Here is a 24,165-nt window from a genome sequence, read left to right as displayed (position 1 = left end):
AACGCCGTGTATTGATGAAGAACATGTCTACTTGTTAAAGTACCTAACTTTTTTATTATCCAACATAAACGAACGAATCAAAAAACAGAATATTAAGAAAACCTGAAGCTGTAGTTGGGTTTTAATTTAAGTATTTTATAAATGTCAGAATATTCCACAGGGTGACGTGAACTTTGAGAAAAAAACACAGTTTGATTCGCACACCTGGTATACAACAAAAATTTACCTGTTTAGCAACAATATTATTACAGCGATATTGTTAAAGAATCGGGCTATAACATATTAAAAAAATCACTTAAATCGGCCAACAGGTTTAGGAAATACGAGACATCAAAATGACCAAATTTTTAAGTGGGCCGATTTCTATGCACGTAAGTTTAGGTTATATTTCGCGTGACTGAAGTGGAAGAAGGTGTTAACTACTTTTAAGGCCTTCTTTCGCCGAGTTTCTGTAAATGATATATACAGTTAACACATTTAAGCACCAGGAAATCTGAAGCTACTAGGAAATAGGGTCAAATGTTTAGGTATATGAAAAAAACAATATTAAGCAAATAAGCGCGAACATGACAGAAATTTTAGATAGCACCTTCTTCCACTTGTGTCTTCAATTGTAATTCTCTTTGTGAATTAAAATAATTCATCAACATGAAATACTAACCTTATTATTAAAAGCTTTTGCGATATTATCCCTTAACATCATATCGGTATGACTTATTTTTTGAGCGTACTGACTTTCAAGCTGATGTCTGTATGACTCCACTTGACTTTGAATAGCTGGTAAAATAACCATTTTAACTTCACTCGCAAGGATCTGCTGTACCTTGTCCGCTAAGGATTTCGTGAAAATTTGACTGACCCCAGTCAAAATGTTTTCTTGTAAATCTCGTTCAGTAGTTTTCTGCATGGTAACGAGCGTTTCTAACATCTTCATGATTTGTAATTGTTGATTTGATAAGGCCAAATCCACTTCTTTTTTATCGCCATGGATTTTTTCGATAAGAACGTTTTGTTCTCGCACTATGTTTTCTAAGGCATTAATACGATACCCTAGTAGTTGGAACTGTGATTTTTCATCGCCAGCACTTAATCTAAAAATGAAGAAGTATAATTAATAAGTAGTAATAGTACTTAAGTAAGTTAAGTAGTAAGTTGAAAAGTAAACCTCAGAGTTGAAGGTAAACACACCAATATGTAAAAATCGTGCGTGGAGTGAGGCAAGTCTGTATTTTGTCTCCTCTCATCTTGAACCTCTACTCTGAAAGAACAAGATACTGAATAAGATTCGCGTAACTCAGAGGGCTATGGAGCGCCAGATGTTGGGTGTCTCCCTGAGAGAATGAATCCCAAATGAAGTAATACGTCGTAGAACCAAAACAACAGACACTGTCGAAAGAATTGCGCCCTAAAGTGGAATTGGGCAGGACACTTTGCCAGATTATCAGACAACCGATGGACAAAACGTATTGTCGGTGGAAAGAGCTGAGGGAGATCTATGTCCAGCAGTGGACACGTATAGGTTGATGATGATGATGAGTCTGAAAGAATATTTATCGAAGCTCTGCACGAAACTGAAAAAAGTATTCTACGAAACGGGTACCGGCTAAACAACATCAGGTATGCAGACATGCAGATGACACCATAGTATTCGTGGACTACATAGAAGACCTACAAATCCTTATGAACAAAATCACGTATTACAGTCAACAATATGGACTGGTAAAGAAGACAAAGCTTATGATCATTAGCAAGAAAAAGATAAAGGAAAGTCTCTGTAGAAAGAGTGACGCACTACAACTACCTCGGCACCATAATAAATGAATAATGGACCAAAAACCAAGCTATAAGAGCGCGGATCGGAAAAGCTAGATTCACCTTCAACCGTATAAGGGCCTTTTTCAAGAGCCACAACCTCTCTCTTGGCATAAAAGTAAGAATGCTGAGATGCTACGTCTTGTCTGTCCTTTTTTATGGTGTTGAATTGTGGAACTTGAAGAAGATATATGCGAACGAATGAAAATTGGAAGTATTTGAGATGTGGCTATATTAGATAATACTTAAAATCTCGTGAACTGACCAGATCGCAAATGAGGAGGTCCTCCGAAGAATGAAGAACAACCGAGAGGTACTGACCATCATCAAATCTCGAAAGTTAGAATACTTCGTACAGAATACTTCCAAAAATATTTGGAAAGCTAGGTCCAGGAGAAGAACATTCTGGGTAAAGAATCTCAGAACCCGGTTCAACACAACATCTGTGCAGCTTTTCGCAGATAAGATAAAGATTGCCATGATTATCGCCAAAATTCGTCACGGATGGGCAGATAAAGAAGAAGAAGTTAAGTAGTAGTTAGTTGAGCTTGAGAAGATTTGACGTGTCAGATAAATCTGGTCAAATGTTGACCTAACTGGTCTAAAACTGCTTTCATAGAATTATAGATATTCAGGCCTATTCTGTAAAATTTAACAAATCGACGTCAAAAAAATTTGACGTGTCAGATAAATCTGGTCAAATGTTGACCTAACTGGTCTAAAACTGCTTTCATAGAATTATAGATATTCAGGCCTATTCTGTAAAATTTAACAAATCAAATAGAAATGACCAAGTCAGTTCGTAATTACCCGAAATCGTAATTTTGGATATCTATCGCGTCGTTTTCGTGTTTGGATTGGCATTCCGTAACTCAGTGTAAGTCGAAAACGTCAACTTCTATTTGACGCGCTCAGGAGGAAGTGGCAACACCGCACTGCAAAATGAAATAAGTGTTCTGTGCAAAGAATTCATCAAAAAAAGAATAAATGTTGGTTTGTTTTGGCTCTTCTTCTTCTTCTTATAATAGGCCTCTTGGCCTGTTCTTACCGATTTTGAGCTTGTATTTGTAGCTGTGATGTTGACTGCCAGCTATCTCGCCACCTTTTAAAGGGCCTTCCTATTGGTCTCTTGCCTGTTGGCTTCGAATCCCTGGCTATACGGGCTATTCTCTCGCTGTCCATTCTCGTCACATGCTGATTCCACTCTCGTCGTCTCTGTCTTCCCCACCGTACTATATCTTTTACGTTACAGATATCTCTTATTCTGTCGTTCGGTATTCTGTCTCTCAGTGTTTTCCCAGTTATTGACCTCAGCATTCTCATATCTGATGTTCTCAGTATCCTCTTGGTTTCTGCTGTGCCACATCTTGTTTCTATCGCGTACGTCATGATCGGTCTTACACATGATTTGTATATGCGTACTTTCCCTTCCAGCCTCATCTCTTTGTTTCTCCAGATGACATCCCTCAGACATCCTGACACGTAATTGGCTTTATTTGCTTGCTTTCGGACGCTCCCTTTAACATAACTACATATTTCGATTCCCAGATATTGGAATCTCGAGACTTGTTCAATTAGTTCGTTGTTACTTACTAATTTGCATCTTATGGGTTCCCTTGACACTACCAGGGATTTTGTCTTGGCTGTTGATATTTTCATGTTGTAGTTCTTCGGCACTGTATTGAAAGTTTGTGCCATTCGCTGTAGGTTATCCTCGTTATCGGAGATTAAGATTGCGTCGTCAGCATAACAGAGGATTGTTTTTTCGCCATCTTATATCCTTTTCCAGTACCTTTAATGTTTTGTATGAGTTTGTCCATGACTAAATTAAAAAGCAATGGGCTCAAGCTATCCCCTTGTCTGATTCCCGAGTTGATTTCTACTTCCGATGTTAGTTCATTCTCGACTTTTATGCTGGTTTTGTTCTTCGCATTAATGTCTTTAATTATCCTTATCATCTTGTTGGGCTGATTTTTCTCCTTTAGCAATCTTAGCACATCTTCCAATATTACACAATCGAAGGCCTTAGTCAGATCTATAAAGCACATAAATGCAGGTTTATTATATTCCAGTGCTTTCTCAGTAATTTGTCTGGCTATGAATATGGCGTCTATTGTGGACCTATTTTTCCGAAAACCTTGTTGTTCCTCACTAATTGTGTATTCTTCATTTATTTTATTGGCAAATATTTTTGTTAAGAGTTTAAGAGTTGTGCTCAGCAAGGTGATGGTACGGTAGTCAAAACAACAATAATAATGCCAAAGCGCAACCGTTGAGACCAATTACGATGTCAAAATTTGATCTCGACACAGCTTGTCTAGTCAAAATCAATTTTTATCCAACGTTCCGATAGTAGAGGTCGAGATGAATTACAGAATACAAATTCCGATCCGAATTGCTGACCTCTATTCGATTTGACTCATTTCTATTCGATTTGTAGTTACAGAATAGGCCTGATTATTTGTATAGTAAACAAAAACAAAGAACAATATTTCTGACAAGTAATGATGCCTAGTTTCTCACTGTATAATAAACATGGCCATTGGCCATGATGAAAAGTCATTCTAATCATACAGAACAAGTAAAAACTTCGTTTGTATAATGGTATAAAAAGTTTATTGAAAAACTATTAAAAAGTCATCCAAAAGGATTCGCAAAACGTTTTCGATCTAGATCAAATCATCTTCAGTGCCTAGAACGAAGTATTTCCACGTTAGAATGAATGCAAAAGGTTAAAATTATGACTAGTTAAAGAACAAATGTGGATAATACTTACGTTCTGCTTAGTAGATGAAACTAGCATCCTTATAGAATAGGTGACATCGAGAAATATGATTTACATTTCGAAAAACTGGTGTTAGTAGCGACTCTAAGTCGATGTTAAAAGATGAACTTAAAAGTGCTCAAAGGGCGACATGTTTCAATGCTCGATGATAACGTGTGGTTCTTGCCAGTTCAATGGACACAGACCAACAAGAATATAGGAGATGACAATCTATTTATCAGACTGAAGTGACATGACAAGACAGGTAGTCAATTTTTGGTTATGAATTTAAAAAATATTGTAGTTTATGAATTTAAATTATTAGTTAAGCTGAACGGATGTTAATAACTGTATTAAAGTGGAATTTGAATTATAATAAATTAGATTCTATTGTAAAAGAACTGTTATTATTGTTATGTTAATAAAAATGATATTCATAATGAAGTCAATGATGACAGTTTAAAAAAGAAGACGAAAGTTTAATTTAGTTTGAAATAAAAAGAGAAATGAAAAATACTTGAATGTAAACAACTTATAGACGGAAAAATATAAGATACATATTAATGTTGTAATGTAAAAGATGAAGGAGTAATGTTGGTTGCCTATTATTGAGGTTGTAATGGTTAACAAAGAAAGAGGAAATTTATAAATTTAGCTGATTATTTGAATTAGTTAACTAATAATTTGAAATCTACAGATGGCACTGGAGTGAACAGACTGAAATGGGTGAAAAATATAACTGTAACAGTTTTATAACAGAGAGAGAGAGGTTTAGCAAAAGCAAGTTAAACAAATAAAAACAAAAAGGAGTAGTAAATGTTAGATACTAGTGGGGTGAATGGAAAGGGGAAACACAGTAAAGAAAAAGAAAGAAGGAAAAAAGCAAAAGAATGGATAAATTATAAATAGAGTCTGATATTATGTTAAGGGAATAATTGTCGGTGGATAGGGGTAAAAGGTCGATTTAAAGTATTTTGGCGGTTAACGCAATTGGGGCTAGTCCTCATGTCTCTAGAAATCTCAAGGTCCTCGTACAAATCCAACCGTAAAGAGTTCTTATCCTGGATGTTTTGAATTCATTTGACGCCATCAGGGATGGTAAGATGGTGACTGTTAACTTTAAGGTGATGGGAGAAAGCTGATGTATTATCTCTATATTTTATTTAAACTATTTAGATACATATTTCTATTATTAAAAATATAATATTTAAAGGCAATCAATGTAATAACAATAATAAATAATCACAAATTAGCCCATTATAAAAAGAACTTGTCATATTTTACAACATTACTATGTATCTTATATTTTTCCGTCTATAAGTTGTTTACATTCAAGTATTTTTCATTTCTCTTTTTATTTCAAACTAAATTAAACTTTCATCTTCTTTTTTAAACTGTCATCGATGACGTCATTGGCTTTATTATGAATAACATTTTTATTAACATAACAATAAAATCAGTTCTTTTACAATAGAATCTAATTTATTACAATTCAAATTCCACTTTAATACAGTTATTAACATCCATTCAGCTTAACTAATAATTTAAATTCATAAACTACAATATTTTTTAAATTCATAACCAAAAATTGACTACCTGTCTTGTCATGTCACTTCAGTCTGATAAATAGATTGTCATCTCCTATACTCTTGTTGGTCTGTGTCCATTGAACTGGCAAGAACCACACGTTATCATCGAGCATTGAATCATGTTGCCCTTTGAGCACTTTTAAATTCATCTTTTAACATCGACTTACGAGTCGCTACTAACACCAGTTTTTCGAAATGTAAATCATATTTCTCGATGTCACCTATTCTACACATAGTTTCAAAAGTTATGCATCACCCCTCGTATTCACGATGTTTACGCTTTTATAAATCCGTATCTTTATCACATATTTAATGGGCCTTTTTTATAAAAAATATACCATTTTTGTTTTTTTATTTTATTTGATTACCCATTTAATTGACCTGGTTTTGCCAAGGTGTAAACATTTGAAAAAATTATTCGGGTGAAATTTTTGAAAACGTGATTAAAAATGAATCATACTTTAATTTCTGAGTTGGACCGTATAAGAGTTATCGATTTAGTTGAAGACCATTCACAGCGGTTCGTGGCGGAAAGAGTGGGTGTTTTTCTGAGTGATGGCTCACGGATATGGAATAGGTTCCTGGAGACAAACTCGATACGAAATAGAGCTCGGTCTGGTAGACCCCGAGTTACCAATGATCGACAGAATAGATATATCAGAATTTCCATCTGTAGAAATTCTTCTTTGTGTGTACCAGACCTCCATAGAGAATTCAGGCATGCTACAGGAGTCAGAGTATCGTTGGCTACAATAAGAAGAAGAATTTTAGACTCAGGTTTGAGGAGTCGTCGACCAATAAGAGTTCCTCAGCTACAATCAAGACATGTTTTGGACCGCCACCAGTGGGCTCAAGAACATATACAGCTCCCCCAACCGTTTTGGAATTTTGTGCTTTTTTCAGACGAGACCAGAATCTGTTTAAATAGTGATAACCGGCGAATTCGTGTGTGTCGAGAGCCAACAAGAGCTGCACAACTAGCCACACACGAATTCGCCGGTTATCACTATTTAAACAAATTCTGGTCTCGTCTAAAAAAAGCATAAAATTCCAAAACTGTTGGGGGAGCTGTATGTGTTCTTGAGCCCACTGGTGGCGGTCCAAAACATGTCTTGATTGTAGCTGAGGAACTCTTATTGGTCGACGACTCCTCAAACATGAGTCTAAAATTCTTCTTATTGTAGCCAACGATACTCTGACTCCTGTAGCATGCCTGAATTCTCTTTGGAGGTATGGTACAGACAAAGAAGAATTTCTACAGATGGAAATTCTGATATATCTATTCTGTCGATCATTGGTAACTCGGGGTCTACCAGACAGAGCTCTGTTCCGTATCGAATTTGTCTCCAGAAACCTATTCCATATCCGTGAGACATCACTCTGAAAAACACCCACTCTTTCCATCACGAACCACTGTGCATGGTCTTCTTCAACTAAATCGATAACTCTTATACGGTCCAACTCAGAAATTAAAGTACGATTCATTTTTAATTACGTTTTCAAAAATTTTACCAGAATAATTTTTTCAAATGTTTACACCTTCGTAAAACCAGGTCAATTAAATGGGTAATCAAATAAAATAAAAACCAAAAATGGTGTATTTAAAAAAAAAAAAAAAAGGCCCATTAAATATGTGATAAAGATACGGATTTATAAAAGCGTAAACATCGTGAATACGAAGGGTGATGCATAACTTTTGAAACTATGTGTATTTCTTTAAATAGTCATAATTTTAACCTTTTGCATTCATTCTAACGTGGAAATACTTCGTTCTAGGCACTGAAGATGATCTGATCTAGATCGAAAACGTTTTGCGAATCCTTTTGGATGACTTTTTAATAGTTTTTCAATAAACTTTTTATACCATTATACAAATGAAGTTTTTACTTGTTCTGTATGATTTTTAATTATGGTATACAGCCAGATACTGGGATTTTCCCATTGATTTTGGTCATATTCTAATGTTTTGGAATGCTCTGCTGACGTCAGACATCTTGAATGGCGTATAATAAGCGTGTTTTTGTAATAAAAAAGGTATAGTTGAATAGTAGATTCTGCGAAGTCTTTATTTTTTGAAAACTTGAAGAAATGAGAAGAAAGAAACCGAACAATGTACCTATATATACTAAAATAAACTCCCAATATGGGTTAAAAATGCTTACCTTAATTCTTTTCTTAGAGCTTCGTCTTTTATAATTTCATTTTCTTGAACCACAGGCACATTTTGCCAACATTTTACAACTGATTCATTAGTTATTTTGTCCGGATAGTTAAGGCTAGTGTGATTTGAGTAGTCTTTTTGGGGCTCCTCTTGATTGTCTTGAAGCTTGGGAAGATTGTCAAAGAAGTCTTGAGTGCTGTACGTAGAATTATTCAAAGATAATATTTCTTGCACCTCTCTGCTCGGACTAGAACCACCACTGGCAAAATTGTCTTTCTGAGGTCTTTGGAAATCTATAAGATTATCAACGACGACGTCATTTATTTCAGCTATAGATGCTTCTAAAGAATTGCTGGTATCATTTCTAACACTGTTCGGCCGTGTATTGCGCCCTGAAGGTGTAAAGTCATCTGGTGTCATTAAAGTCAAATTTGAACTGCTTTTTTGTTGTATGAGCAAAGATACTGATTCTTGTAGATCGTCCAATTTGGGGAATTTTTCGGTTTTCTCCATCACTTCTGCAGAATTATTTAACGAATTATAAGACATAGTTTCAGGTTCGAAAACTATATTACATTCTTGGAACTTCTTAGGTTGTATAACTAACATTTTCAAGCAAATTGCTGTTCTTTCTGAATCTTCATCAAATTCATCTCTGTCTTCGTAAAATTCGTCTTCCGTACTATTATTGTATGAAAATGGCATAATACGACTAGTAGCTTCTAATATGTGAAAACTTAGGAAAGGGGCTGGAAGTAAAAACCCCGCCATCCTTGTGACTTGCACCCTTTGTTCTTTGTCATTTCTGTTTAATTCTAACACATACAGAACTCTGTAGTTAATATCTGATACTAATAGATATTGACCGGTATAATCAGTTGACACGTTGAGATACAGGCCAGATATTGAATTGGGATGGGGTTTAAAGTGGATTGTTTGTAAGCAGGACCAAGTTTCACAAGAATGCAATTTTATTACGGAATTGTCGTTTGCTCCTGTTATTAAAAATTTCCAGCACCTGCAAAATATTTGGAGAAATGTAAAATTAATAGAATTGTTATCACATCCAGTGTATACAGTGTGTCAATTTGAAAAGTTGCCACCCCCTATAATTTGGTCCCTATAGAAAATCTAAAAATATGCAAAAACGCGTCAAATTTATTTGTGAGGGGGACATTTTGTAGACCACTTTTCAACTAAATTACACTAACCCTCTAACGGGGGCGGACACAACCCCCAAAATCTTTAATGGAAAGGGGGGTTGAGTGATACCTCACTTTGAAGGTCATTAAATTACGTTTTCAAAAATATCACATGGCTTATATTTATTTTCAGTACTTTTGGAAAAATCTTGGACTCAATACTCCAAAAAAATTTTGGAGTTCTGAACTCTATACTTAATATCTTTACGGTTTTACTTGATTTTTCCAAAAATACTTCAAAAAAATACTCTTTTGGAGTTCTGAACTCGATATTTAATTATTAAAATTAATTATAAAAAAATTAAAATTACTGAAAAGAAATATAATGTATGTGGTATTTTTGAAAAGGTAATCGAACGACCTTTAAAATGAGGTATCACCCAACCCCCCTTTCCATTAAAGATTTTGGGGGTTGTGTCCGCCCTCGCTATAGGTAATAAAAAGTATCGTTGATGTAATTTAGTTGAAAACTGGTCTACAAAATGTCCCCCTCACAAATAAATTTGACGTGTTTTTGCATATTTTTAGATTTTCTATAGGGACCAAATTATAGGGGGTGGCAACTTTTTAAATTGACACCCTATATAAGTTTAATATACAGTAAACGCCGCGCTACTAGACACACGGGTACATTGAGGTAATACAGTCCTGGACCCTTCACTCGTTGCACTGTTTACGTATATGTCTAGTGACGTCTAGAACGTCAAAAATTGAATAGAAACCAATACATACAGTGAGGACGTTTGTGTTGGAATAAATTCATTTTCTCTAGAATGGGCGACTCCTGAGATAAATCTCGAAACAAGTCGATTTTTATTTTTAAATTATAATTTTTTGGCACATATATCATACTAGTGACGGTGACGTCATCCATCTGGGCGTGATAATGTAATCAATGATTTTTTTTAATAAGAATAGGGGTCGTGTGATAGCTCGTTCGAAAGGTTATTCAATGGTCTATTCACTAATATAAACAATAATATAATTATTTATACAGGGTGCTTTAAAAAAATGTTTTTGAGTTAAATTAATTGGGACAGAAAGAAGAATTTACATCATTTATTTAATCAACTATTTCTAATGGGAATAAGCCACAATTTTACCAAAAAAAATAATTTTATTAACGTTTCGAAGCATAAATCGGGTTTCGTTGTCAAAATACAAAATACTACTAGAATAAACAAAAATGTTGTTGCTAAGTAAAAAAATTCTTCTAATAATTTATTTAATCTGACTCATTTATATTGGCAATTCAGACGTATATTATACATTTTAAAGTAGAAGACTTTAAAATGATATCGCCAATATTTATGAGCTGCGTTCCTGGGACGACTTTACTAAAAATTAGTTCATTCGATTACATGAAATCAATCCCAACTCAAGAATATCCGTCACAAAAAAATCATAGCATGTGATCTGTCTTTAAAAAGACAACCAAATGCAACGATGATGGTAAAATTCTCGCGTTAGAGATTCCATAGTAAATCACGAGGGAAAACCAGGAAAAAAACCTCGTGATACTATCCCGACATCGTAAGAATTTGGTCTTACATTTAATTTACCTTCAAAAAACTAATACCAAATTCTGACTTTAATATGTTTAAATTATAAATAATATTATCAAGTATTTCAAATGGGAAATAAGCCACAATTTTACCTAAAAATAATTTTATTAACGTTTCGACGCCCAAGTCGGGTGTCGTTGTCAAAATACAAAATAATACAAAATAAACGAAAATGTTGTTGCTTAGTAAAAAATTCTTCTAATAATTTATTTAATCTGACTCATTTATATCGGCAATTCAGACACGTATTATACATTTTAAAGTAGACGACTTTAAAATGATATTGCCAATATTGATGAGTTGCGTTCCTGGGACGACTTTACTAAAAGATAGTTCATTCGATTACATGAAATCAATCCCAACTCAAGAATATCCGCCACAAAAAATCATAGCATGTGCTCTGTCTTTAAAAAGACAACCAAATGCAACGGTGGCACTGAAATTCTCGCGTTAGAGATTCCATAGTAAATCACGAGGGAAAACCAGGAAAAAACCTCGTGATACTATCCCGACATCGTAAGTATTTGGATTTACATTTAGTTTACTCTCAAAACTAATACCAAATTCTGACTTGATATTTTAAATTTTAAATAATACTAAAATACTAAATATGTACTAACTCGATATGTTACTGATTTACTAATTGTGGTATTTTCTTTCTATTGACTTCCTCCTTTAATATGGGTAACCACATCCTACTGCATTCTACCGAGGAATTTGCGACACAATTGGTTTCATTTAGCATAATTAGAGCCGCTTCTTTGATTTTTCTCTTTTTACTATCTGCTTCCTTTAGGACTATACTTGAATCTCTCCACTGAACTCTATGTTCATTATCCCATGCGTGTTGACATATTTGAGATCTATCAAATTCTCTATTTTTTATATAAGACTGATGTTCATTTACTCTAACGTCTAATGGTCTTGACGTTTCACCTATATAAAATTGTTTGCATTCACAAGGTATTTTATAAATACAATTCTTTGTTCTTTCTTGTTCACTGTTAGGTTTAGTTTTACATAGAATAGATCTCAATGTGTTTGTTGTTTTGAATGTTGTTGATATGTTGAATTTATTTCCTATTGTTTTAAGTTTCTCGGATTGTCCTTTTACATATGGTATTGATATTTTCCTCGTATTATTTCTTGTGAATGTTGTAGGATCCCGTTCTAAGTTGTTCTGTTCCATTCGATCCAATCTTGACAATTCCTTATTTATAAACGATATGGGATAATCATTTTTTAATAAAACAGATGTTAACAATTGTTTTTCTTCTAAAAATGAATTTTCGTTAGAACAAGTAATTTTGGCTCTATCATATAAGGATTTAATGATTCCCTTTTTAACGTTGATGTTATGATTTGATTTGTAATTGAGATATCTGTTGGTGTGTGTTGGTTTTCTATACACTTAAGTCTCATATTCAGTATCCTTCTTTGAGACCAAAACATCGAGGAAAGGCAGGGTGTTATTGTATTCCTTTTCCATTGTAAACTTTATTGTCTCTTCTTGATCGTTTATAATATTCAGGAACGTATCCAATAATTCCGATCTATGAGGCCATATGGAAAACACATCATCTACATATCTCCACCATACTGTGGGTTTTAAATTTTGTTTAGAAATGATATTAGTTTCGAAATCCTCCATAAATATATTAGCCAATAATGGAGATAAAGAAGAGCCCATTGTGAGACCAAAATTTTGTTTATAGAATTCATTATTTAGTTGAAAATAGGTATTATTAGTACATTCTAGTAAGTATTGAAGATTTGCTTTACGGAATGATATCAAATTCTGATTTTGATCGAATTATTTTTAGTTTACACATAATTTATCAAAATTCATATCAGAAACAAAGAAATATACATTTAAATAAATTTAATATTCTTTTAGAACAAAATAGTATACATACTTTTCATAACCTAAATAGAAATAATGACATATTAGCGACAGTTGTCAATCTATCAAATAGACATTTAAATGCAACGGAAAATTTGGTATTGTCAAAAGGTTTAAACTATGCTGTCACTCATCCACCTATTCCAAAATTAGACATAATTAGCGCAGTGGAAAAAATATCCCAGTGTTTACCAACTCATGAAAAAGAACAATATACGGTACTATGCAAACTTGAATTGGAAAAATCTAATAAAATTGAACAGAACATCAGCAAAGAGGAAATGAAAGCTTTAAAAACCTTAAAAAATGATGACTCCATAACAATCCTACCAGCGGATAAAGGAAATGCAACTGTAATAATGGATAAAGTACAATATGAGGACAAAATTACAGATCTAATTACAAATGGACCTTATACCAAATTAACGAAGGATCCAACGAAGACACTGGAAAACAAAATCTATAGAACTTTATTCAAATTTAAAAGTGACCTAACGTACTATCAAAGAAAATTAATGACACCTCATTACAGTAAGACACCACATTTTTATGGAGTACCGAAAATTCACAAAGCAAATATTCTACTTAGACCTATTTGTAGTACCATCAATTCTCCTTGTAGTGAACTATCAAAATTTTTATTAAATATTATAAAACCATTTGCAAATAATAATGACACATTTATAAAAAATACACAACATTTTTTAAACAAATTATCAAATATTGAATTTAATCCAAATAATATTTTAGTAAGTTTTGACATAAACAGTTTATTTACAAATGTGCCATTAGATAAAACTTTAAACATAATCAAAACGAAATTAGAAAATGATAATACATTAACAACTAGGACAAGACTAAATGTATCAGCTATAATGGAGTTATTGACATTATGTACTAATAATACCTATTTTCAACTAAATAATGAATTCTATAAACAAAATTTTGGTCTCGCAATGGGCTCTTCTTTATCTCCATTATTGGCTAATATATTTATGGAGGATTTCGAAACTAATATCATTTCTAAACAAAATTTAAAACCCACAGTATGGTGGAGATATGTAGATGATGTGTTTTCCATATGGCCTCATAGATCGGAATTGTTGGATACGTTCCTGAATATTATAAACGATCAAGAAGAGACAATAAAGTTTACAATGGAAAAGGAATACAACAACACCCTACCTTTCCTCGATGTTTTGGTCTTAAAGAAGGATACTGGATATGAGACTCAAGTGTATAGAAAACCAACACACACCAACAGATATCTCAATTACAAATCAAATCATAACATCAACGTTAAAAAGTGAATCATTAAATCCTTATGATAGAGCCAAAATTACTTGTTCTAACGAAAATTCATTTTTAGAAGAAAAACAATTGTTAACATCTGTTTTATTAAAAAATGATTATCCCATATCGTTTATAAATAAGGAATTGTCAAGATTGGATCGAATGGAACAGAACAACTTAGAACGGGATCCTACAACATTCACAAGAAATAATACGAGGAAAATATCAATACCATATGTAAAAGGACTATCCGAGAAACTTAAAACAATAGGAAATAAATTCAACATATCAACAACATTCAAAACAACAAACACATTGAGATCTATTCTATGTAAAACTAAACCTAACAGTGAACAAGAAAGAACAAAGAATTGTATTTATAAAATACCTTGTGAATGCGAACAATTTTATATAGGTGAAACGTCAAGACCATTAGACGTTAGAGTAAATGAACATCAGTCTTATATAAAAAATAGAGAATTTGATAGATCTCAAATATGTCAACACGCATGGGATAATGAACATAGAGTTCAGTGGAGTGATTCAAGTATAGTCCTAAAGGAAGCAGATAGTAAAAAGAGAAAAATCAAAGAAGCGGCTCTAATTATGCTAAATGAAACCAATTGTGTCGCAAATTCCTCGGTAGAATGCAGTAGGATGTGGTTACCCATATTAAAGGAGGAAGTCAATAGAAAGAAAATACCACAATTAGTAAATCAGTAACATATCGAGTTAGTACATATTTAGTATTTTAGTATTATTTAAAATTTAAAATATCAAGTCAGAATTTGGTATTAGTTTTGAGAGTAAACTAAATGTAAACCCAAATACTTACGATGTCGGGATAGTATCACGAGGTTTTTTCCTGGTTTTCCCTCGTGATTTACTATGGAATCTCTAACGCGAGAATTTCAGTGCCACCGTTGCATTTGGTTGTCTTTTTAAAGACAGAGCACCTGCTATGATTTTTTGTGGCGGATATTCTTGAGTTGGGATTGATTTCATGTAATCGAATGAACTATCTTTTAGTAAAGTCGTCCCAGGAACGCAACTCATCAATATTGGCAATATCATTTTAAAGTCGTCTACTTTAAAATGTATAATACGTGTCTGAATTGCCGATATAAATGAGTCAGATTAAATAAATTATTAGAAGAATTTTTTACTAAGCAACAACATTTTCGTTTATTTTGTATTATTTTGTATTTTGACAACGACACCCGACTTGGGCGTCGAAACGTTAATAAAATCATTTTTAGGTAAAATTGTGGCTTATTTCCCATTTGAAATACTTGATTATAAAAATGCCACAAGAAAATAGCTTCAGAACAACATAAATAATATTAATAATACATAGATATACAATAAGTAATACTAAAATATAAAATGTGTATTATGTATAATATTATTTGTACAATAAATATATTATACACGGCTCACTAAAATAATTAGTTACGCCCCTGTACTACTGATTACTTAAAATTCAAGTAGTATTTATGTAACCTTTCTGGAAACTCCAGGTTATTGTTGAGACTCGCATTTGAACCCCTCGCCGGGGCAGATCGTCAAAAGCTTCCTAACGAGAATCATCTCTAATCTATCGACGCTCCCGCTATTCGTAAAAAGGCCGCATTTTACCGGCTTTTTTTGCTATCGTTTTATACCGCTCAGATAATTCAATCTGCTCAGTATTATCGACGATGATTTATTTAGCGTATTAGTGAGTGCCTTACAAATGAACCAAATGGATTATGGAATTCAATCAGAGCTCTGATGTGACACGTCATCAAGGAATAAAACTGTAAGTACTCTACATGTATGTGAACATAACTTATTAGTCGTGATACTGTATGCATTTTGAACCATATACCTCTCGTAGCAAATATTCTTTGTGCCATTTATGCAGATAATACTTTAAATTACATATGAAAAATCGTTATCTACTCTTAACCAGCTTACCTATGGGAATATACTCTATAACCGTACAATAAGTATAGGTTACTATTGTTAAGGATACTTTACGTATTGCCTAAACATTTCTGTTCCATCGAGCCGTATCATATTAATTATTTATTAATTAAATCCTCAAGGTCCTTCGTATTTGCATATTTTGATAATCTCTATTCTGAGAATAACGGTTTTTCATTTATAGTGTCTTTCTGTTGCATTTGGAAATTTCCAAGCCACGCCGCCCCGGCACAAAAATAAAATATTCCTCTCTTTCTGCACTCAAATTCTCAGTATTTAACCCAGCACGTCTCTACAATAGCTGGTAGGTTGTTAAGCCCGGTCTACACGTGCAATTTCAGAAACTACTTGCTTTGTTCAAATAAAGGAGTCGTTTTGTTTGTATGAAAAAATATTTGCATATATTACATTATTTTATTTTCGTAAATATATTTTTCTGTTTATAGTATACAAAAAGTGTACTCATTTCTTGGCTGATAGTACGGGTGTTATAATTTTAACATTGTTTGTTCAACCTTTTGATTTAAATTAAATTTATAATTTTGAATCCGATTAAGCCTGGTTCACAGGTTACAAAAATTATTAAAAATAATTTTGTTTTCTTGCATAAATTGTAAGTTTTTGCTACATTTAGCTTCGCTTAAGCTCATTTTACACTTCTAGAAAACTATAGAAAATAAATAATTGTTTTTTCCTTCAATTTAATTAATTTAAATACTTGTTAAGGGTGTCTCACACTTGCTGAAAAATACCCATTTTGGAAAATTGCATATATTTTGAAATTTTATAGTTTTGCATTTCATATACTAATCTGCGCTCATACAGGGTGATACTATTAAGCCAATCTCACACTATTAAACGTGTAATATATAATATATTGTACATATTCTCTCATTTTCGCATCGATTTATAGGTTTAGACATTTGCAAATAATCTATCTAATCTCACATTCTCGCAACATGGCTGACCGATCAAAATATAACCGACAGAGGCTCACCGCAAAACTTGATATAACCAAGTTGGCTGATTCGGTTCCCACAACTCTTAATTCTCTAAACAAATATAAAATTCGTGAAATAATTTCACAACTCAAACATTCTTACGGACTTTTCCGCGATGCTCAAAATGTGCTGGAGACGATCCCCGAGGAACCTACCCCCTCTACTGATTCCTCTGTGGTTTTTGATAAATATTTGGATACAATTTCTCTATTGGAAGAAAGGTTAGAGGTCATTGAAAGTTCTAATGTGACTGCTACCCCCTCCCTCCAATTTGACCCTAATTCTTCTCTAACCTCACAGTCTATGGCTAGGCAACGAACAGTAAACCTCCCTCGTATTCAGTTAAAACCATTTAGTGGCTTAGTTACTGAATACAATTCATTCATTGAGACCTTTGATACAATAATAGGATCTGATACTACATTAAGTGATCTGGAAAAACTCATTTACCTCAAAAGTTTTCTAACTTCCGAGCCTTTGACGCTTCTCGAGCATATCCCACTCACAGGTGACAATTACAAAATAGCCCGGGATAACCTGACACAAAGGTACGCCAACTCTAAATCGCTTATCAAAACTCTCATCTCTCAAATTCTTGATGCGCCTCCTATTTCTGGAAACGCAAATCACTCACAATTAAGAAATTTTCATACGGTCATGTCAAATAATTTCAAGGCCCTATTGAACTTGAATAGGCCCCCTTCAGATCTCTTGCATTTACTTCTCATACATATCGCTACTCAGAAACTCGACGCACCTACCATTAGGGCTCTTGAGTTCCAATCCGGTGGTAGCCAAGCTACCCCTGATTTTGTCCATTTTCTAGGGGAAATCGAGACACGCGTTGTTCATCTTGAGAATATTCAATCTCAATCAAAACCAAAATCGACTACTACTTCCAGACACTCTTTACACCTAGCCTCAGACACTTCTACCAGTAACCTTTCGCCTCGCTTAGGTCCTAAGAAATGTTCCTATTGCAACGACTCTCACTCGATCTACTCTTGTCCTCAGTTCAAGCAGTTGAATTCTAAAGAACGTTTTAGTTTTGTCAAACAAAATAAATTTTGTATTAATTGTCTTGGGTCTCACATGCTCGATCAGTGTAAATCCAAATTCTCTTGCATAGTTTGTAAATCTCGTCATCACACGTTGCTCCATTTCGACAAAACGGGTCATAGTAACCCTTCCGCGGCTGTTGGCCAACACAACTCAAATAATCATAATAAAACCGCTATCTCAAATAACTCCCATACACAGGGTAATTCACAACAGGGGCCCTCACATGTTAGAGCTCCTGAAACGGAAGTTAATCTTCAAAATTCGACTCCACATTCAATGGCTCTATCTGCAGCCTCGCTTGATAATCATTTGGTGTTATTAAGCACACTCCAGGTCTATCTTGTCGCTCCTAGCGGCAAGAGGGTCTTCGCAAAGGCACTTTTAGACTCGGCCTCACAGGTTTCATTTATTAGTGCTGACCTCGTAAAGGAACTGTCACTCACCACTAGAGATGGAAAATTACGGATCAATGGAATTAACTCCACCTCATCCTCGTCTCAATCTATTGTAGATACAACAATTTTCGCTGTCGCTAACGACGTTCCTTTTGACATCTCGTGCTCTGTACTCCCAAAGATAACAAATCCGCTTCCTCAAATTTCTATTTCGGCGAGCAAACTAAACATACCCTCAGAGATACCATTAGGTGATCCGATGTTCCATGTAACATCCCCAATTGGTATCCTGCTCGGTGCAGACCTGTATAACGATATCATTCAACCTGAAATAATTCGTTTGGGAAAAGGTCTTCCCGTTCTTCAACGCACTCTACTCGGGTACACGATATCAGGGTCAGTTCCAGACTTTGCTCTTAAGTCGAAAAATACTAAAAAGGCTTTGGAATTTTATTCAAACTCTCTCGTTACTTGTTGTTCTCATAACACTCCTTCCGCCGTAAATGAGCCGGTAGTGTCCAACGAGGAACTATCCGATCATTTACAAAAATTCTGGGAGCTGGAAGAAGCCGCTCCTCAGAACACCGATCTCATTAATGATCACCCCGCTGAAATTAATTTTGTAAAACATGTTAATGTTCTCCCCAATGGACGATATGAGTCCACACTCAATCTCAAACTCCCTATCGAAGATATAGACATGGGAAATTCGTTTCTCTCGGCAAAAAGACGTTTTCTCAGTCTCGAGAAACGTTTTCAACTCAACCCTGATTTATTGGAAAAATATCAGGACATTATATCGGAATATCTCAATAACGGACAAATAATTCAAGTGCCGTTAAAAATGCTAAATGACTCAGGTAAACCTAATTACTTTCTCCCTCACTTTCCCGTTTTCAAATCCAACTCTACTACTTCCACTCGTATAGTTTTCGATCCAAACAATAAATCGTCTACGGGAATCTCCCTCAGTGACGTCATAGACAAAGGTTATGTCGTCCAACATGAACTTTTTGACATTCTCGCTAAGTTTCGTCAGTTTAAATTCGCACTAGTAGGCGACATCAAGGCTATGTTCCTACAAATCGCCATTTGTCCCACTGAAACATTTCTGTTAAATTTTCTCTTTAGGGACAATATTCAGCAGCCTTTACGGTGCTATCAATTTCAAAGATTACCCTTCGGGCTCCCAAGTAGCCCATTTATCGCTCAAAGAGTTATCAAGCACATCGCTGACAACAACAAACATACCCACGAACTTGCTACTAGTGTTCTGCAAGAATCTATCTATATGGATGACCTGATCAGCGGTGCTGACAGTCTTCATGAATTAAGTTGTCTTTTCGAACAATTAACTTCTTTGCTAGAAACCCATGGTTTCCTCCTCCACAAGTGGAACTGCAGTTCTTCAGAATTTCTGTCTCAACACAATTTAAATCCCGTCTCTGAAGTCAGTCTTAACTTCACGGGATCTGATAAAGTCTTAGGCATATTCTGGGATTCAGAACGCGACCACTTTTCGTTTAAAACTCCTATCTTCAAATTGGCTAATGTTGTTACTAAACGTACTATTCTCTCCTACATTGCTACTTTGTATGACCCGCTAGGATGGTTATCCCCTGTCCTTGTGAACGCTAAGCTCTTGATACAGGAAATATGGTCCCAGAAATTGGACTGGGATCAACCCATTGACTCACCCATCATTATGAAAAATTGGCAAAACCTCTTATCGACATTCAAAACTATAGAAGAGGTCAAGGTACCTCGATGCTTACTTTTACAAAAGAAAGTTGTTGATGTTCAATTAATTATTTTCACCGACGCATCGGAAAAAATATACAGCACTTGTGTGTATCTCAAAGCGACATACTCAGACTTTTCTGTATCGTCGCGGCTTATCGCTTCTAAAAACAAAATTTCTCCGCTAAAAAATAAACTCACCATCCCCAAATTGGAACTTTGTGGAATAGTGTTGGGAGTCACTCTGGCTCATAGACTTTTTCACATCTTCAAGAAAAATTTGAGTATATCTTCATCTCATCTCTTTGCTGACTCTACAATTGCCTTGTCTTGGATACTTTCTAAAAAACACATTTGGAACATTTTTGTACAAAACAGAATTCAAAAGGTCAATTCCTTGTTGGAAACTTTTCCTTGTGATTTCCATTTCGTCAGAAGTCACGAAAACATCGCTGACCCCGCTTCCAGAGGGATAAATGTCTTTGATAATCCCCAGACCACCGAAGACTGGTTATGCGGACCTAGCTTTATTAGAGACAATCCCATCGATTTTTCTCTTCATCAAATTCCTCATTTTCAGGATGATCTTCCTGAATTAAGGAAGTTAGTTGTCTCAAACATAGCAACAAATCACGAACTCAACGACACCTTTGAAAATCTATTCGCTAAATCTTCTTCTTTTCGTAAAATTCAAAGAATTGTCGCTTATCTTTTTAGATTCATCAGTAATATTAAAAAGAAAATAAATAACTCTCCACGAGATACGGATATATTGACGCCACCCGAAATGGAGATCGCTGATCACGCGATCATCAGGTATATCCAAAGTATCTACTTTAAAAAAGAGATTCTTGAATTGAAAAATGCTAAACTCGTGACCAATAAAGCCATTCGTAAACTCAACCCCTTCCTACAACATAATGATGGGCTGATTCGTGTGGGAGGACGTCTCCGACACGCCCCCATATCGTATAATCAAAAACACCCCATTCTACTTCCTTCTAAATGTCGAGTTGTAGAACTAATCTTGACTCAAGCTCATCATAAGTTATTACATTCAGGCGCGCAAACAGTACTTTCGTATGTCAAAATGAAGTACTGGCCAATTGACGGATTAAGACAGATTAAACGCTTAATTCGTAAGTGTGTAAACTGTTTCCGATTCATGACACCCAATTCTGTTCAACAGATGGCAGATATGCATCCCGATCGTGTACTCCCCACTAGACCCTTCCAAGTCGTCTCAGTGGACTATGGGGGGTTCTTCTTAATTAAGTCCTCACATTTGAGGAAGGCACCGCTTTACAAAGCATACGTAGCCTATTTCATTTGCATGAGCACTAAATGTGTTCATATCGAACTCGTCACAGGATTAAGCGCAGAAGCCTATATTCTTACTCTGAAAAGGTTTATTGCCAGAAGATCCACGCCCAGTATTATTTGGAGCGACAATGCCACAAATTTCCATGGGGCAAAAAATGAAATGCGCGAATTCTATGATTTTTTCTTAAATCAAAATAATTCGGAACAGATTAAGGAATTCTGTACTCAAAACTCCATAACTTTCAAGATGGGTGTTCCCCGCAACCCCCATCAATTCGGCCTCCATGAGGTAGGAATAAAGAGTGTGAAGTATCACCTCTATCGAATTATAGGAAATTCCCACTTCACCTTTGAAGTGTTTAACACAGTATTATGCCAAATCGAGGCTATTCTAAATTCGAGACCCATCACTAGGATGTCGTCTGACGCCAATGACTTCGCTTTCCTATCTCCAGCTCACTTCTTAGTTCAAAGAAGTTTAACCGCGCCCCCTGAACCAAGTGTTTCAGAGATACCTGAAAATAGGTTGAATCTTTTTCAGCGTATTAGTAAAATTCAACAGCAATTTTGGAAATTGTGGAAAAAAGACTATCTTTGCCTCCTGCAGCAAAGAAATAAATGGACCGACCCTACTGACCCTGTCAAGATCGGGGATTTGGTTCTGTTGAAGGAGGATGGTACTCCTCCACTCTTATGGCCAACTGCCAGGGTAATAGATGTATTGCCTGGTAAGGATGGTCTAGTTCGTACTGTCAAGATTCACACTACTCACGGTGATTTTCTTCGTGGTATTACGAAAATCGCTGTGATTCCCCTGGAAGATTAAAATCTATCCCTAGGGGGAAAACTTATCGTTTTCCTCCATTTTATCGTTGTTACCCCTTGTGTATATAAACTCTAATTTCTTCAAACATTTCTTATCGTTGTGCACATCTTTGCCAATCCCCTCTCTTCGAGGTGATATAGGCCATCTCTCTCGCCTGTCGCCCCCGGCAATATGTACAATAAATATATTATACACGGCTCACTAAAATAATTAGTTACGCCCCTGTACTACTGATTACTTAAAATTCAAGTAGTATTTATGTAACCTTTCTGGAAACTCCAGGTTATTGTTGAGACTCGCATTTGAACCCCTCGCCGGGGCAGATCGTCAAAAGCTTCCTAACGAGAATCATCTCTAATCTATCGACGCTCCCGCTATTCGTAAAAAGGCCGCATTTTACCGGCTTTTTTTGCTATCGTTTTATACCGCTCAGATAATTCAATCTGCTCAGTATTATCGACGATGATTTATTTAGCGTATTAGTGAGTGCCTTACAAATGAACCAAATGGATTATGGAATTCAATCAGAGCTCTGATGTGACACGTCATCAAGGAATAAAACTGTAAGTACTCTACATGTATGTGAACATAACTTATTAGTCGTGATACTGTATGCATTTTGAACCATATACCTCTCGTAGCAAATATTCTTTGTGCCATTTATGCAGATAATACTTTAAATTACATATGAAAAATCGTTATCTACTCTTAACCAGCTTACCTATGGGAATATACTCTATAACCGTACAATAAGTATAGGTTACTATTGTTAAGGATACTTTACGTATTGCCTAAACATTATTAATATTAATTATAATTTAAACATATTAAAGTCAGAATTTGGTATTAGTTTTTTGAAGGTAAATTAAATGTAAGACCAAATACTTACGATGTCGGGATAGTATCACAAGGTTTTTTTCCTGGTTTTCCCTCGTGATTTACTATGGAATCTCTAACGCGAGAATTTTACCGTCATCGTTGCATTTGGTTGTCTTTTTAAAGACAGATCACATGCTATGATTTTTCTGTGACGGATATTCTTGAGTTGGGATTGATTTCATGTAATCGAATGAACTATCTTTTAGTAAAGTCGTCCCAGGAACGCAACTCATAAATATTGGCGATATCATATATACGGCGGTATAATATACGTCTGAATTGCCAATATAAATGAGTCAGATTAAATAAATTATTAGAAGAATTTTTTTACTTAGCAACAACATTTTTGTTTATTCTAGTAGGATTTTGTATTTTGACAACGAAACCCGATTTGGGCTTCGAAACGATAATAAAATCTTTTTTTTTTGGTAAAATTGTGGCTTATTCCCATTAGAAATAGTTGATTAAAAAAATGCCACAAGGAAATAGCTTCAGAACAACATCATTTATTTAATTCGAAATACTTTTTACTGTTGTCCGAAAACAGGAAAAAATTTTTATTTGATAAATATATATCGCGTTTCGCTTAAATTCAATATTAAAGCTGCCATCCACCTATCTCTTAGCAGTTTGAACATTTAATAATAGCGAAAAGCAATGTTTATTTTTCAAATTACCATTT

General features: G+C 34.7%; 1 protein-coding gene across 2 annotated transcripts in view; it reads right to left on the bottom strand.

The window, feature by feature from the left end:
- Window positions 1-24,165, bottom strand: part of LOC126887177 (enhancer of mRNA-decapping protein 4) — an 89,695-nt gene that overhangs the window by 31,740 nt on the left and 33,790 nt on the right. For both annotated transcript variants that reach the window (XM_050654563.1, XM_050654564.1), the window contains 2 exons: window positions 8,328-9,344; window positions 662-1,091 (listed from right to left, as the gene is read on the bottom strand). In XM_050654563.1, the coding sequence (XP_050510520.1) occupies window positions 662-1,091; window positions 8,328-9,344 (1,447 nt within the window). The remainder of the gene's footprint in view (window positions 1-661; window positions 1,092-8,327; window positions 9,345-24,165) is intronic.

This window comes from Diabrotica virgifera, chromosome 6, assembly GCF_917563875.1.
Source record: "Diabrotica virgifera virgifera chromosome 6, PGI_DIABVI_V3a".
In the NCBI taxonomy this organism is placed as follows: Eukaryota; Metazoa; Arthropoda; class Insecta; order Coleoptera; family Chrysomelidae; genus Diabrotica; species Diabrotica virgifera.
The sequence above is the reverse complement of the archived record's forward strand: the minus strand, read 5'-3'. Positions and strand labels throughout refer to the sequence as shown.